At 40.4% G+C, this 16180-nt stretch overlaps 1 protein-coding gene across 4 annotated transcripts in view; it reads right to left on the bottom strand.

Annotated features, from left to right (window-relative positions):
- LOC310731199 (interleukin-1 receptor accessory protein-like 1-B) overlaps nt 1–16180 on the bottom strand; it is a 338788-nt gene that overhangs the window by 260309 nt on the left and 62299 nt on the right. For all 4 annotated transcript variants that reach the window (XM_083550677.1, XM_083550676.1, XM_083550678.1 and 1 more), the window contains one exon: nt 1443–1722. In XM_083550677.1, coding sequence (XP_083406803.1) covers nt 1443–1722 — 280 coding nt within the window. The remainder of the gene's footprint in view (nt 1–1442; nt 1723–16180) is intronic.

Genomic DNA, 16180 nt, shown 5'->3' with positions numbered 1-16180 from the left:
TATAATCACGATATAGTAAATCAGGGTCAATCAACTTTAATGTGTGTGTGTGTGTGTAAATTATGAAATGTATGAAATAATTTTTTTTAATGTATGAAATAATTTATTTGAAGTTTGAAATAATTTGATGGGTCGGTTTCCTGTAAATAAAATGCACCCATGTTTTAAAGGATAATCTAAATACACATATAGCTCACATTAATTCATAATTATGTAAATAAAAATTAAAAAAAAAACAAAAACTTTGCCTTTGAGATAAATAATTTCTCTGATCTCCTATGTAGAGAAAAAACAACACCTAAAAGCAACAATTATAACAATTCAATACTTAAATACTGTCCCAGTTGAGAAGGTAATAATGGCCTCAAAAGTAGTTTCAGAGTTAAAAAAAATAAAAATGTAGATTTCAGCAAGGCATATCGTTCCATTAAACTGTCAGACAGTGGCACTTATTACTGCTCCTCACTCAAGCTACAGTAATATCGCATGAGACAATGCAACTCACGTCTTTATACGCCAGTGTATTCAATGTGTGTACACGGAGATGTTAATGTTCTGTGCATGTTGCTGGGTTTAAAAGAGCAGAAGGACACCCAAAAAAACCCTAGACGGTTGTTGTCCTAATTTACCTGCCTCTGAAAGGTGTTACAATTGATTCATTGGCATTGTCCTATAAAAAGTAGCAATGGAGTAGGACAATGGAGAACTCTTAACCAGGTTTAGGTTGGTGTATCTTTACAAACACAAACACAACACATTACTGTATCACCAATAGTGGTGCAGCATGTAGCATTGCATAGCTTCAAGGTCCCCAGTTCAATCCTAAGCTCGGGTTTTCGTCAAAATTGAGCATTTTCTCTCCATGTCTGAGTCAGTTTCCTTTGGGTTCTCTGGTTTCCTTCCACCCCGCAAAATCATACACCTGGCTACTCTAAGTGGCTCCTCAGTGTAAATGTGTGCTGAGAAGTGCTGACTGAATGAATGGATAAAAACAAGGGAGGGATGCTATAGCAGCTACCTGACAGTACAATAGAAAAAAAGACACCAAATTTTGTGGACGTTTCAAGCGATCTGATTTACGACCCCGTATTTCAATAACCCCGTCTCGTCAGTGCACCACTTTGAGAGAAGCAAAAGAACGAGAGCCTTTGATGGTCTGTGGATTATATGGTAAATACATCAAAACAAGCAGATACAAGAGCGTTGCAATCTTTACACTGACGTTCCAGCAATCCATCTCATCTGCAAAATGTCATTATACAGCTATCATTATATAGCGACTAACTCCTAGTGTGTTGGCATTTTGTTTGCACTGTGCTGCTCTCAACTCTACAGCAGCCATTAGCTCGCAAGACAGCGTTAATATGGTATTCGAATAATAAGACCTTTAATATGTGGCATTTTAAAAAGCCTAAATACAACGTCATGTTTTTGTCGCTTACCGTAGCACACAGGAGTAGTGACCGACGTCCTGTAATTCAGCAGGTCTAAACCAGATCGAGTCCTCCTCCTTGCTCATTCTGATCCCGTCAAAGGTGATGGGCTCCTCAAAGTCCCCATGGCCCACACTTTTATACCACATCAGGCTGAGGCCAGCGCTCTGAGCGTGAGTATAGTTTGCTCGGATATATCCATAAAACAGCGCGCACTTAATCCTCACTGGCTCACCAAGGAGAACTTTGTATTTCAAGTAGTCCACTGACCAGTCTGTACAGCCATCCACTGTAAAGAAAACAGAAATTAGATTAGATTTGATTCAACTTTATTGTCATTGTGCAGAGTATAAGCACAGGGCCAATGAAATGCAGTTAGCATCTAACCAGACGTGCAAATAGCAGTATGAAGACATGTTGATGTCCAGTGCAGTCTTTATGAGTAGTGTTAAGCTGACTGAGTTGGATGTAGAGATCTTTCAGTTTTTAGGTGATTTAAAACGTGATCATCTACCGTATTTTTCGGACTATAAGCCGCTACTTTTTTCCCACGTTTTGAACCCCGCGGCCTTAACAACGAAGCGGCTAATTAATGGATTTTTTCTGGGTTTTTCCTGGTTTCGCAAACTTCATTAGACCAATAAAATTTCCGAACGGGAACGAAAAAACGCACTTCACCTGTGTTCTGAGCTGCACGGCATCAGGAGACAAGCTTCACCGATGGTGATTTTTTAAACGCACGACGATGCCAAAAGATAAACTCCCGAGAGAAATTGTTGTGAAAGGAAGGAGGAAGACAGTGAACAATGACTTTCTTAGTCGGCTACTGTTTAGATACAAGCCGTTGTAGCGCATTAAGTCTGGGTGAAGGGAGAGCTCGCTAATTGCAACAGAAATCATATAAGCACAGACAGGTTTCCAAAACTCGTGCTTTTTTTTTTTTTCTTGGCAACAGCGTTACGGGTTAGTCAAAGAAACTTAGAAATGAGCATCAGAAAATAATAAGGACATATTCCTCGGTCTTGCACACATGCAGTAATACCGGAAAATGCAGCGGCAGGTTATTCCCAAAATGCCGCTCTGCTCTTAAAGGAGCCACAACATATTTTACCCGTTACACCATGTAACAGACACTGTCTTTCGTTAAAGCCTGTGTAAAGTTCATTAGTTTCAGTGCGGCTTATAGGCAGGTGCGGCTTATTTATGTTCAAAATAAAAATCTTTGTCAAATTCAGTGGGTGTGGCTTATATATGGGTGCTTTGCTTTATAGTCCGGAAATTACGGTACTCCGAATATTTTGAATTAAACAGTAACATGTGATTTTTTTTTTTAGAGGGAAAACTAATTGTAGACATATCACAAAATAATAGAAATAAAAAAAAAAAACAGTTTAGCAACAGATTCATTTCTTCACTATTAACATTAAGGGCACCAAAGCTTACAGCTCTAAGTGTGTGTGTGTGTGTGTGTGTGTGTGTGTGTGTGTGTGTGTGTGTGTGTGTTGAGGCTGCCTGTAGCTATGTGTGGATTGATAGCAGTTGACTGAGCATCCTGCAGAGCCTGAGCAATGGCACCAGCTGTGATCCAGTACAAGGATGGGAAGGAGAATGAGAAAGTGGGCATATAAGGACGAGTTTATCTTTCTGATTCAGTAGGTGATTACTCAAGACTAAAGAGGTGACTGCATTTGCTGCTATTTAGTGCTATATATTTATTTATCAGGGTTGTCAACTGAATAAAATATTTCATTGCGATTGATCGCAACTTTATCGCACGTTTTTAGCGGTTATTAATGTACCTTGAATTAATACTTTTCAAGTTTTTTTTATATATTGATGCTTTCCGCAAATGTATGTTTTTTATTAGTGAAACCAAACTCAGCAAAGGAGCATGAAGACGAAATATTCTTGAAAATGTTTTAAAGCAGTTATGGTGTTTTGAATGACGTAAACCATCAAAATACCAAACAGAACTTTTGCTGTGTTTCCACACGGACGGTTTTAAATGCCGCACGTGTGCATCTTGGCGGATTTGGTGCTTGATTTGAGAAATCAAGCCACGGGTGTTGTGGAGAGTTCGAGTTTCTTCTATCATTCAAAATATTTGATTTTAAAATAGAGTGAAGTTAAAAAAAAAAGACTCCCCAAATAGAAATTCTTTAGTAAAGTACAGATGGACGAAAAAGCAGTGGCGGGCGGTCAGAGCCAGTAAATCCTTTTTTGCTGGCTTAAACAGTATCAAAAGCACTGACCTTCATTTACAAGCTAAATACTAATATTTTTTCTTTGAAATTGTATTCATTTATTCTCAACAGTTTATTTTCTTCATTTCGTAGTGTTTTCTATTGGCTGCACTGCTTTCACTACGTGTATGTTAGATTTTTTGTCCAATCAGATTTCAGCCTCTATGTGCTGCCATGTCAATCTAATCTGCCCAGGGCCTTCAGAATCTCAGAGTCTCCGTCTTCTGATTGGTTGGTCAGAGGGAGAAACTGTTCAACTGGCAAAACATGTGTGTAGCTCTGCACACATAATTACACCAGAGTTAGACTTTTTTAAATCTACGGAGGAAGAGAAATTGATTCGGACATACGTTTTTCAACTGCAACATTCAAATCACACTTATTTCATCATCTTTTCTTTTCAATCAGTCCTTAGTCTCTTTTAGTCTTCCTAATTCTACCTTACTTCCATCTCCTGTACTTTTATTCCCAGCAGAACAGCTGGCGAAGGCAGCTGTGTGAATATTCAACAGGCTAGGCTGATTGTGTCAGTGCGAATGTTTTATTTACACAAGAAACATTTTGGCAAATAATTAACAGAGCAGAAAGCGTTTCCGATTATTCCCACGTCAGACATTATTCATTTATCTATTTGAAACTTTTCAGTAATATTTAAAGGCACACATTTCTGTAATTATATAATAGGAACAAAAACACTGTAAATATCTCAGCCTCAGATGATGCTTGATCTCTCCCCCAGCACATTTTTATGCAATGAATAAATTGTGTCCGCATCGTGCATTCGGAAAAAAATAAATAAATCAGCAAGGGCAACAGGGAATTCTCGAACTGCCTCTAAATTAGCTCACATTCCTCAAACCTGTGTCGCTGTCGATCTGCAACCAAAAACGGAAAACAGCAAGGTATCTGAAATGCTGCCCGATTCAGGAGCGACGATACTTATTAAAGTGCTATAAGGCTCTGTTGCTATGGCAATGAAGGAAGGGGTTTAGCAAATATACAGGATTGGGGGGGGGGGGGGGTTTTAACCTTGCTAATCAAGCTGCAGCTAATTAAGACTTGTTTTGTGCACTGTAATAACTGCAAGGCTTCATCGTAATCTGTAACTAAAACAAGCAATTGTTAAGACAGATAAAACATCATTATATTCCCTAATTATCACCACTGCCTTCTTTAGCTGTGGGCAAGACGTCTGAATGACAGCAACTTGATGCGCATGCCTGTATACACGCCCCAAACCTTAAAAATGTATATACGGCCTGAGCAATAAAAATGGCCGTATTAAATTTAAATGAATTTAAACTATAATTAATACCACAGGATTCATTGAAGCACCTGCATCACTAATCACTGCACACCTCAACAATGATGGAACTGTAATGAATCTACATTCGGTACCACCCATGATGAGGAAGGGTTTTGAGTCTGGTTTCTCTCAAGGTTTCTTCCTTATGCCATCTCAGGGAGTTTGTCCTTTCCACAATTACCACCGGCTCGCTTATTAGGGACAAACTGACAATTACAAACATATACGGTATTTTCCGGACTATAAGCCGCTACTTTTTTTCCCTGCGCTTTGAACCCTGCGGCTTAAACAACGAAGCGGCTAATTTATAAATTTTTACCTGGGTTTTTCCCGGTTTCACAATCTTCAAGCCAAAACACTGAACCCCATAACATTAGACCAATGAAATTGCGGAACGGGTTCAGGTGAACCAATGAAACTCTTTTATATTAAATCGGGTGCGTTCCCACTGAATTGGGCCGCACCACATCATAAATATGGATGAGGTTCCTCTGACGTTTGACCTGCCGCTCACTCGGACTGTCTACAGGAAATGCGAATCATTCGTCACGCTGAAAACAACCGGGCATGAAAACACGCACTTCACCTGTGTTCTGAGCTGCACGGCATCGGGAGAAAAGCTTCACCGATGGTGATTTTTAAACGCACGACGACGCCAAAAGAAAAACTCCCGAGAGAAATTGTTGTGAAAGGAAGGAGGAAGACGGTGAACGATGACTTTCTTGGTAGGCTACTGTTTAGATACAAGCCGTGTAACAGACACTGTCTTAAATACTATATAATCAACAGCGAATAGACTTCGGACAGTCAGTTTTGCATCCAAATACGTTTGTGTCGACAAACGATTTTCATATCACATGAGCCACCCCTGAACTTACAAAACATCTGTCAATAGACCAAAACAAATCTTTAAACCGTGAGCATTTGTACACACCGTCCTGCATAACCGCACATCATTCACATATCACAAGAACAGTCAGCACTTTAACACAGTGTGACGTATTATGCGAAATCCAGTTTAGGGGGAAAATGGCAACATTATCTTTTAATATAGTCATTTATTCTGGGCTTATATCCAAGGGCAGAATTATGTGAAACTGAGAAATCCGTCCCACACACAACTCATAACAGACTAAATAGCGTCTAGTTATGACTGAGGTCTCATAGGCATCATTGCTGTATTAAATTCTCTCCGTGTGTGAGTAACTCATCTCTGAATACAACTCGATATGTATAATAATATAATACATAAAGTGATTTCTAGATACTTCCAAAAGATGTGTGTGTGATTTATTAGCCATTTTATCCAGTGCACCTTCCATATACATGTACTTTAAATGCACAAAAACAACCATTTTTAGCCAATCTGCTGCTACACAACACCCACCCTCCCCTCACTGTGAACTCAATAACAGTGGTATAGCAAAAACCGAGACAACACCATGACCCATATCAATTATGACCAAGTAAAAAGCTCCCAAAAGCATCCACATATCCATGTTCTTTTTTAATTTTTTTTGTTTTTCGGTCCATGTCGTTTCTTACTTCCATTTTATCTCAACCTACAGTTGGTCTAAACTATAACACTCCAATACTGTCAGTGCTGGATGAGTGGAAAGGCCTTGAAAATTGACTGATGTCCTTGAAGATTATTTAAAGCCTAGTTTATTTTTTATATGGGGGCATCACCATCTTTGTCAGAGACTTATGTTTAAGACCAAGTCAAGGTCAAGATCAAATGGGCTTAAAACTGCGAGAAGACTAAAATTAGATTAGAGTTGTCTCAAGATTTTAACCAAACAGTGACACTGAGGTCCCAGCCACACTGCTCCACCCAAGGCACTCAAGTCGGTGCAACAGTCATGAAGATACTATCATCTTCTCCATTTTGGACTGAGATGCTCAATCAGGGGAGTGGTGGCTCCAGCGGTTAAGGCGCTGGGTTGCCGGTCGGAAGGTCTGGGGTTCAAGCCTAGGTACAAGCTGCCACTCTTGGGCCCTTGAGCAAGGCCCTTAACCCTCTATGCTCCGGGGGTCCCTTACGAGGGATATATCAAGGTCCGTGACGTCGGAGTGAAGTGGGGCCGCCTTCCCGTGGGCTCACCACCTGCAGGAGGGACCGTAAGGGACGGTGCTGTGAGGATTGGGCAACAGTCGAAGGCGGGGACCTGCTTAGACTGCTGCCCCCGTGACCCGAATTACGGATAAGCGGGAGATAATGAATGAATGAATGAATGAATGAATGCTCAATCACTCAAATTAAATTACAGTCTTTTAACAGACAGTGTAAATAATCTAAAATGAACTGTGCATAGCAGCAATAGTCAGTGCTTGGATAGCATTGAATAGTGGTGATACAAATGGCATTTGGCTGATGCCCTTGTCCAGAGAAACTTACAACTGAGCAGGGGAGGGTGAAGGGCCTTGCTCAAGGGCCCAGCAGTGGCAGCTTGGTGGTGGTGGGATTTGTACTTGTGATCTTCCGATTTGCAATTCCTTAACCACTGAGCAACCACCTCCCACGGACAGTCAAAACGAGCGGCTTAAATTGATTTCGTCTTCTTACTATTAGAAAAACTTTTGTTGAGGAAATGCATGGCAATGTTTTTGGTAGTTTGGAATAATTTCTTAGAAATGATTCTTCTGAAAAAAGAAGAAGATATGCACAAAAAGTTTCGGGTACTCCAATGTATTTGGAGACAATAATAATAATAATAGGTATACATTTCAGGTTTGATTTGCACACATTCCAGTTTAAGAGTAAAAGTGCTTGAACTTACAGCAGAAAGCTGATTGCGTCTGGCTGCAAGCTCGGAGTCCATTTAATGTGCAAAATCATAGTTGTAAAAACATGCTGCGGGCAATCAATTGATTTTTCATTTCAGATCTATGATGTTGAAAATGTCAGCAGTTTAATTGAGTAGTTAAAGCTTAGGGTAAAGAGAGGCAAGAAAAAAATGATTGCATGGGGAAGAATACAAAGAAGGGGAAGTGGTGGGGAAGTGGTGTGTCAATGCTGAATTTTTTTTTTTTTTTTAGCTTGTATTGTTTTGTTTAAAGATTTGATGATAACATTTGTATTCGATTTGGTTCTTGCCATTTGTCACTTTTGCTAATAATTATTATGACCATGGAAGGCAATTAAATAATAACTGATTATTATGTCCACTTAAGTTTTAGAACTAAATGAATATTCCTCTACCTTCATACTTCCTTAGGGAACATGTCACGCAATAATAAATCCTCAGAAGATTCTGGCTATTGGTTAGTTGAGGGGATGTGTAACAATCAGTTACTGCAGGTCTGCACATCTCCCATATTCTTATAAATTGGTACCAGCACATTCCTTCTCCATTCCTCAGGCATCTTCTCACCTTCCAAAATCTTGTTTAAAAAATCTGATTTAAAACTCAACTGCTATCTCTCCTAAACATCTCCATGCTTCTACTGGTATGTCATCTGGTCCTCCTGACTCTCCTCTCTTTATCCTCTTAATTGCTGCTCTCACTTCCTCCTTACTAATCTACTTCCTGCTTCACCTTCTCCACATCATCCACCCTTCTCTCTCTCACTTTCCTCTTCCATCAGCTGCTCAAAAAACAAGTTTTATCTATAAAATAACAAAACAGTGTATTGTTTAATTTCTACAGGGGAATAAAGTTGATCAGTCGCACCATGAAGTTATGGGAAAGAGTGGTGGAAGCCAGGCTGAGAGAAGAGGTGACCATCTGTGAGCAACAGTTTGGTTTCATGCCGAGGAAGAGCACTACGGACGCAATTTGCTTTGAGATGGCGAAGTATGATGGCGAAGTGTAGAGAAGGTCAAAAGGAGTTGCATTGTGTGTTTGCGGATTTAGAGAAAGCGTACGACAGGGTGGAGAGAGGAGTTGTGTATGAGGAAGTCAGAGACGTATGTGAAGGTGGTGCAGGACATGTATGAGGACGGTTTGACAGCAGTAAAGTACGCAGTAGAAATGACAGACGGAAGTTGGAGGTGGGACTGCATCAAAGATCGGCTCTGAGCCCTTTCCTGTTCGCAGTGGTGATGGTCAGTCTGGAGTCTCCCTGGACTATGATGTTTGTGGATGATATTGTGATTTGTGGTGAGAGTAGGGAGCAGGTGGAGAAGAGCCTGGAGAGGTGGAGGTACGTGCTGGAGAGAAGAGGAATGAAAGTCAGTAGGAGTAGGACAGAGTACATGTGTGTGAATAAGAGGGAGGGCAGTGGAGTGGTGCGGTTGCAGGGAGAAGAGGTGGTGAAGGTGGAGGAGTTCAGGTACCTGGGTTAGCAGTGCAAAGTAATGGAGAGTGTGTTAGAGAAGTAAAGAAAAGATTGCAGGCAGGGTGGAGTGGGTGGAGAAGAGTAATAGCAGAAGTGATTTGTGATAGAAGGGTATCTGTGAGAGTGAAAGGGAAAGTTTATAATATTGTGGACCTGCGATGTTGTATGGTCTAGAGACTAAAATTGACTAAAAGACAGGAGGTGGAGCTGGAGGTAGCAGAGCTGAAGATGTTGAGATTTTCATTGGGAGTGATAATATACAAAATTAGAAATGAGGAAAAGAGGAAGGCTAAGGAGAATGTTTATGGATGTGGTGAGGGAAGACATGCAGGTAGTTGGTGTGAAAAAGGTAGATGTAGAGGACAGAGTAGTATGGAGATGGATGATCCGCTGTGGCGACCCCTAATAGGAGCAGCCGAAAGAAGAAGAGGAAGAAGAAAAAGACCTTGTCCACATAGCCATTTGTCTGTGTGTCGCTTTCAGTCCAAATGAATATAAATCTTCTCAAATCCAAATTTTTTTGTTTAATTTCAAGTGCCATTGTTGCTTCATTATGCTCCTGAATCAAACATATCCAATGCTACACAGCACTTTGATATTTTAAAACAGAACCAGCAGTTTCATTTCAATGTCAGTCCCTACAAATGTTTGTGTTAGTCATTTTTAGCATAGTTTTGGTCACTTGTATAAAGGTGCTATATACGTACTTGCCAGATGAACATTACAGCACAAACATGATACAGAGGGTTAAGGGCTCAAGAGTTGCAGTTTGGCGATACCAGGGCTTGAACCTTTTGATCAGTAACCCAGAGCCTTAACCACCGAGTGACTAATGATTAGATTAGATTAGATTAGACTCTACTTTATTGTTATTGTGCAAAATACATGTACAGAGCCAATGAAATGTTTTTAGCATCTAAACAGAAGTGCATATATGGCCTATTTACAATAAATAGCAATATGTAACTGAGGGTATGGATCCATATGTACAGGGGTGAGAGAGATTAAGGTACAGTAAGGTGCAGTAGGCAAGTATGGGGGAGTGGTGGCTCCAGCGGTTAAGGCGCTGGGTTGCCGATCGGAAGTGCATCGGGTTCGAGCCCCGGTATCGCCAAGCTGCCGCTCTTGGGCCCTTGAGCAAGGCCCTTAACCCTCTATGCTCCGGGGGTCCCTTACGAGGGAAATATCAAGGTCCGTGACGTCGGAATGACGTGGGGCCGCCTTCCCGTGGGCTCACCACCTGCAGGAGGGACCGTAAGGGACGGTGCTGTGAGGATTGGGCAGCAGTCGAAGGCGGGGGCCTGCTTAGACTGCTGCCCCCGCGACCCAAATTACGGATAAGCGGGAGAAAATGAATGAATGAAAGGTGCAGTAGGTAATAATACACAGATGCACGTGTATATAGTCTGAATATGTGTATTTTACTTATAGATGGACTTTAAATTATAAGTACAATTTGTATTACTAATGTGCTTATTTCTGTAAAGTGACTTGTGAAACTGTGAAAATGCATTATGCAAATAAAACTGAATTGAATTCAGCATTTCTCTTTCAACCTTTTCTGCAACTCTAACCAGTGACCCAGAACAGTTAAGTTTATTCAATACATAATTATATTAATAATCCTTGTATAGATAATTAACCTGCATGTCCACTTTGCTACTCTTCTACAAATAGCATACAATTGTGTAGTATCAAAGGTTTCTTTAGGAAGTGGTAGCAGTGATAAAGGTGTTGGACTTCTGTGTGAGTTGTTAGTTCAAATCACAGCACCACCAAGCTGCCACTGTTGGACCATTGAGCCAGGCTGTTAACTCCCAACCGTTTAGATGTAAATCACTCTGGATCTACAATATGCCATAAATGTAAATGGGTTTGTTTGTTTTTTTACCAAAGATGGAATGCTGGGAACTACAGCCAAAGCTAAGAAAAATGATACATGCTATGAGAATTGTTAGGTAGCAGATGGAGCATTAGCAAGTGCCCCAACTGATGCAAATATTTTCTACTGGCCACAGTCTATTGCAAAAGGATGTGTTTCATGTATATGTGTGTGAGCAAAGTATTCCATCCCATAACATTACATAATTCTACTCAATGCCCCTTTAAGGTTAGCAGGTGTAAGCGACCATATGAGACATCACAGATAGTTGTGCTCCGCCAGCAAAATATAGACTTGATGGCTCAGTGAACAGAAAGTTCTTAGCCTGGAGACACGCAACATTATGACGTCCTTCTATTGCACTTTAGCTTAGCAATAAATACATGCTGATAAAAAGGTACTAAAACGAACCTTTTAGGCAAGAAATGCTTGTCAGCTGACTGGTACACATTTTATACCTTTTACTTAATGTAAGAGAATGTAGTGTTCTTTTAAAACTCATTAAACGTTTATAACTGAACTGTGAGATTCACTGTTGGGCGTTCGAGGGCACATTTCAACGTTTTGCTTTCATGGTGTACATGGCTTGACATACACACGCATGCTCACAATGGATTTCACTGTTCACCTCACTTTAAATAATTTCAGGCAGACATCCAGGAAAAATGTACCCTCCTGAAATTGCTATTCAGTGTATAGGAGGATGTTCCTGCTGGAGTCACACCTATTACAAAGAGATACTCATTCACACAAATGCAGTGTCAGCTTATTACTAATGCACACAGATACATAGGTGCACAATGGAAGTGTTCTTTGTGCAGACGGGCTCTATTTAATTTGTGCTTGCCAGTTTTGTCACCTGATAAAAATGCTGAAACAGCACAGAAGGGGAAAAAATGCCAAGAGCAAGAAAAAACATTTGGTACCTATGTGCATGCTTGACCAGTGAAATGAATGATAGAGTTATTGTAGACTAATCATGTGTTACATACAAATATGCAATGTTTTTGTTTTAAAATTGAATCTATGATGAAGTCTGACATAATAAGTATGAATCTGTTATCAAAATGGTACTCCCAAATCTTGTAGAAACTTGCAGCAATAGTGGGAAGAATACATGCAAATTGGAAAATCACTGTTTTAACAAAGTTTATTTGTTAAAGTGAGCGAAGAAAGAACAAATCAAAGAACATGAGCAGGAAAAAATAGTACTAAGTGTAAGAATAAAGCAACACCTGTCACTACTATGATTCGGTATAAAATAACAAATTGAAGCCTTCAAAATGCTCATGAAAACAGAAAACAAAGACTGATGCTACACTGCTGTTTTATATGGTCTTGTCTTCTCCATGAGGTGAGGATTAAAACTGCCCTTGGCCCCACCCAAGGGCCAAAGGCATTCAAACCCACATTCTCCTTCAAACACTAACATGAACACAAAGAAAGTCACCAGCAATGATCTAGTTCTTGGTGCCACCCTGCTCACAACAGAAGGCTTGAAGCTGTACTGGCCAGTCTGCTTTTAGGCAATATGCTCACTGGAGTGCAGAAATGCTTCAACAGTGTTTAAAACTGCATTGTATGAAATAAAAATGGCAGAACTGTAAGGCAGCACCAAGACCAGAGAACAAGCTTACAACTAATAGCTCAGGAAGGAGGTACTGGGCATCTCAGCAGAGTTTGGGAAGAGGAGTGACTATGGCTATACTCAGTTCAATACTAACAGTAGTAGTGCCAAGCCCAAGTACCAGCTCTTAAGTGACCTCTGTTCCTTTAATCTCCACTAATCAAGAGCATTTGAACTTATTAAGGAGACACTAGGTATCTGAACAGAATTTCAGGAGAGAAATGGCTACAACCACATTAAGTGAACGCTTAGAAAAGCAGTAAAGACACCACAAAGGAGCTGGTGAAAGAACTTGTATGCATTAGCCATGGTATAGTGGTAGGCTTCATGACACTTTTAAACTCTCTCATCTTCTCTGTGATGGTAAAAATCCACCATCACTGCTCTAGTTAATAGCCCACCTCTTTGGTCAAGTGCTGTTTTACCATCTACACCGAAAAAGCTGAAGCAGCAGGTTTGCTGCCAACATTCTGAAAACGAGGCATTGAGCATCTCAACAGGGTTTGAGAAGAGGAGTAGCTATGGCCAGCAGTTGTGTGCAGACACCCAAGTGATCTCTGCTCCTTTAAGGGTGGTTTTAAATAAATAAAAAGGTGCTATATGTAGATAATATCTGGTTTTGTATTCATATTCACATTCAACTCCAGCATAATGTGTTGCAGACACAGATAAAAAAAGATCACAATGCTGGATTGGTGCGAATGAAAGAATTTGTGTTAGCCGTGGTTTAGGGAGATGAAACATGTAAAGATTATACAAAAGGACAAACCAGCAACAAAGACACAGGCCCACAAACAGATACAGCTCTTACTGTGTTCTAGGAAGATGTGGGATCTGGGTCCATATCCATACCCACAACATTCCTCCAGCCCTTCAGCTTTTTTGGCGTGGATGGTAAACAAGCACTTGACCGAAAAATGGGGCCAAGAACTAAAGCAGCGCTGTTTGCAAATTCTTACCATCACAGAGAAGATAGAAGAGAGTTTCAAAGTGTGCTGAAGCATACCAGTCAACTTCTGCATTGTTGTTGCAGCATTATGTTTCGTATTATATTAGCATGGCCATAGCCAATTCTTTTGCTGAAACCCTGCTGAGATGCCCAGTATCTCTTTCCCAAGGTGACAGAACAGTGTAGCTTTAAGCAGTAAAAGAAAAGAGTGGTGTGCACGTCCCTATCATCACAGAAAACATGATTAAGTTTAAAAGTATGCCAAAGCCTGGCAACCCGCTTGCACTGAGTCATGCTTTGTCATTAGAATATGCTGATTTTAGTTTTTTGGTTATGAATTTTTGTCCTGGTCTTTGTTGGCAGTTGCACTTCTCTAGCTGGTCCATGTCTTTGTCATTTTCTAGATTTTACAATGCGCTTTATCACCCAAGAAAAATCATGAACAACAAGTTGTAAATAGCGAACAAGCACTTGATTAAGGGGTGGGGTTGAGAACTAGAGCAGGGGTCTCCAATCTTTTCCAGAAAGGGCCAGTGTGGGTGCAGGTTTTTATTCCAACCAAGCGAGTCCACACCAAATTCTACCTGTTCAAATCTAATGATCTTCATTTTCAATGACTATCAGGTGTGACCATTGATTGGTTGGAATGAAAACCTGCACCCACACTGGCCCTTCCTGGAAAAGATTGAAGACCCCTGAACTAGAGGGTTGCCGGTGACTGATTTTAGAGTCCAAAAAGCATCCTATTAAACAATGCTCATTTGTTTGGTTTGTTCATCAGTGGTTTCTTTCACTAAGCTTTCCTTTATTTGTGGTCTTGTTGTTGTTTACATTTACATTTACATTTGCAGCATTTGGCAGACGCCCTTATCCAGAGCGACGTACAAAAGTGCTTTGAGTCTCTAGCGATGAATAAATCTACACTGGTACGCAAGATTACAAACTTAATATAAATAAAACTCTTGAGTTTGTGGCTGATGGTAAAGTTAGAGGAAACCATTACTATTACTACTTCTATTACACCATGACAGGTAGTATTAAACTGTGTTTGCCTTAAACATGCTTAAATTTCTATTATCTCTTGTTTTGTAAGGAAAAGAACATTAAAGAAGCATTCATGTATCTCTTCAAGCAGTTTGCCTGAGAGTAGACTGGACAGTGTTGCTTCAGGCCTTCTGTTGTGAATAGAGAACAAGAATTCGATCAAGGGGTAGGGCCAAGAAAAAGAACATTGCTTGTAGCAAATCCCTAACATCAAAGATATTATGGTAGAGTTTTAAAGTGTGCCAAAGTCTGGCAACCTGTGTGTACTAAATCATGCTTTGTCTTTAGAATCTACAGATTTTTCTTTCTAACCTTATGGTTTTGGCTTTGTTACTAGTTTGTTGCAGTTCTATGGCTCTGCTATTTTCTAGATCTTCCAATACCAATCTTTCTTTACCACCCAAGTGAAATCATTAACAACCCTCTAAAGATTTACTTTTTCAGATAGCTTGAATCAAATCCTTACCATCACATAAAACACGAGAGAGTTTAAAAGTGTGCCAAGGCCTGGCAACCTGCTTGTACTGATCCATGCTTTGTCTTTATAAAACTTTCTTTCGGCTTCTCCCGTTAGGGGTCGCCACAGCGGATCATCTGCATGTTTGATTTGGCACATGTTTTTACGCTGGATGCCCTTCCTAACGCAACCCTCCCCATTTATCCGGGCTTGGGACCGGCACTAAGAGTGGCTGGGGTTGGTTCCCTGACCGGGGATCGAACCCGGGCCACAGCGGTGAGAGCGCCGCATCCTAACCAGTAGACCACCAGGGGCTTTGTCTTTATAATATATAGATTTTTTCTTTTTGGTTATGAGCTCATGTTCTGGGTTTTGTTTTCAGACCCTTTATTGCAAATCACGAGCACCCGTATAGATTTACTTTTCTAGACTGTGAATAGTGTACAAGCACTTGATTAAATAGTGGGACGAGGAACTTGAGCTTTGCTGGCAAATCTTTACCATCACAGAGAAGGTGAGAAAGTTTAAACAAATACAACTTAATGCAAGGGTTGGGTATTCGGAAGGTCGATAGCAAAGGATGGAAAAATAAAAGCCACAGGATTCACTGAGAATTCAGCAGCTTGAAGCTCATCAAGCAGCAATACTCTATTTTTTTGCCCTATTCCTTGGTCATGCTTTACAAGTGTTCTCTGCCATTATTTTGTGAAAGATTAAGTGGGCATCTTAGCAGGGTTTGAGGAGAGGACTGGCTATCGCCATGTTCAGTTTAATGCCAACAATAGTGGTGCAGAAGCCAAGCACCAACTTTCAAGTGACCTCTGCTCCTTTAAGGGTGCTTTTTAGCAAATGGAAAGTTCCCATATCTGGGAAGAGGTCTGGGTCTGTTTCATATCCACATTTACCTCCATCATAATGTGTTGCAGAAACAGAGAAAGAAACATCACAATGCTGGATT

Source organism: Silurus aristotelis (genome assembly GCF_946808225.1).
Source record: "Silurus aristotelis genome assembly, chromosome: 9".
Taxonomy (NCBI): Eukaryota; Metazoa; Chordata; class Actinopteri; order Siluriformes; family Siluridae; genus Silurus; species Silurus aristotelis.
Note: the sequence above shows the minus strand (reverse complement) of the source record. Positions and strands in the feature narration are given on the sequence as shown.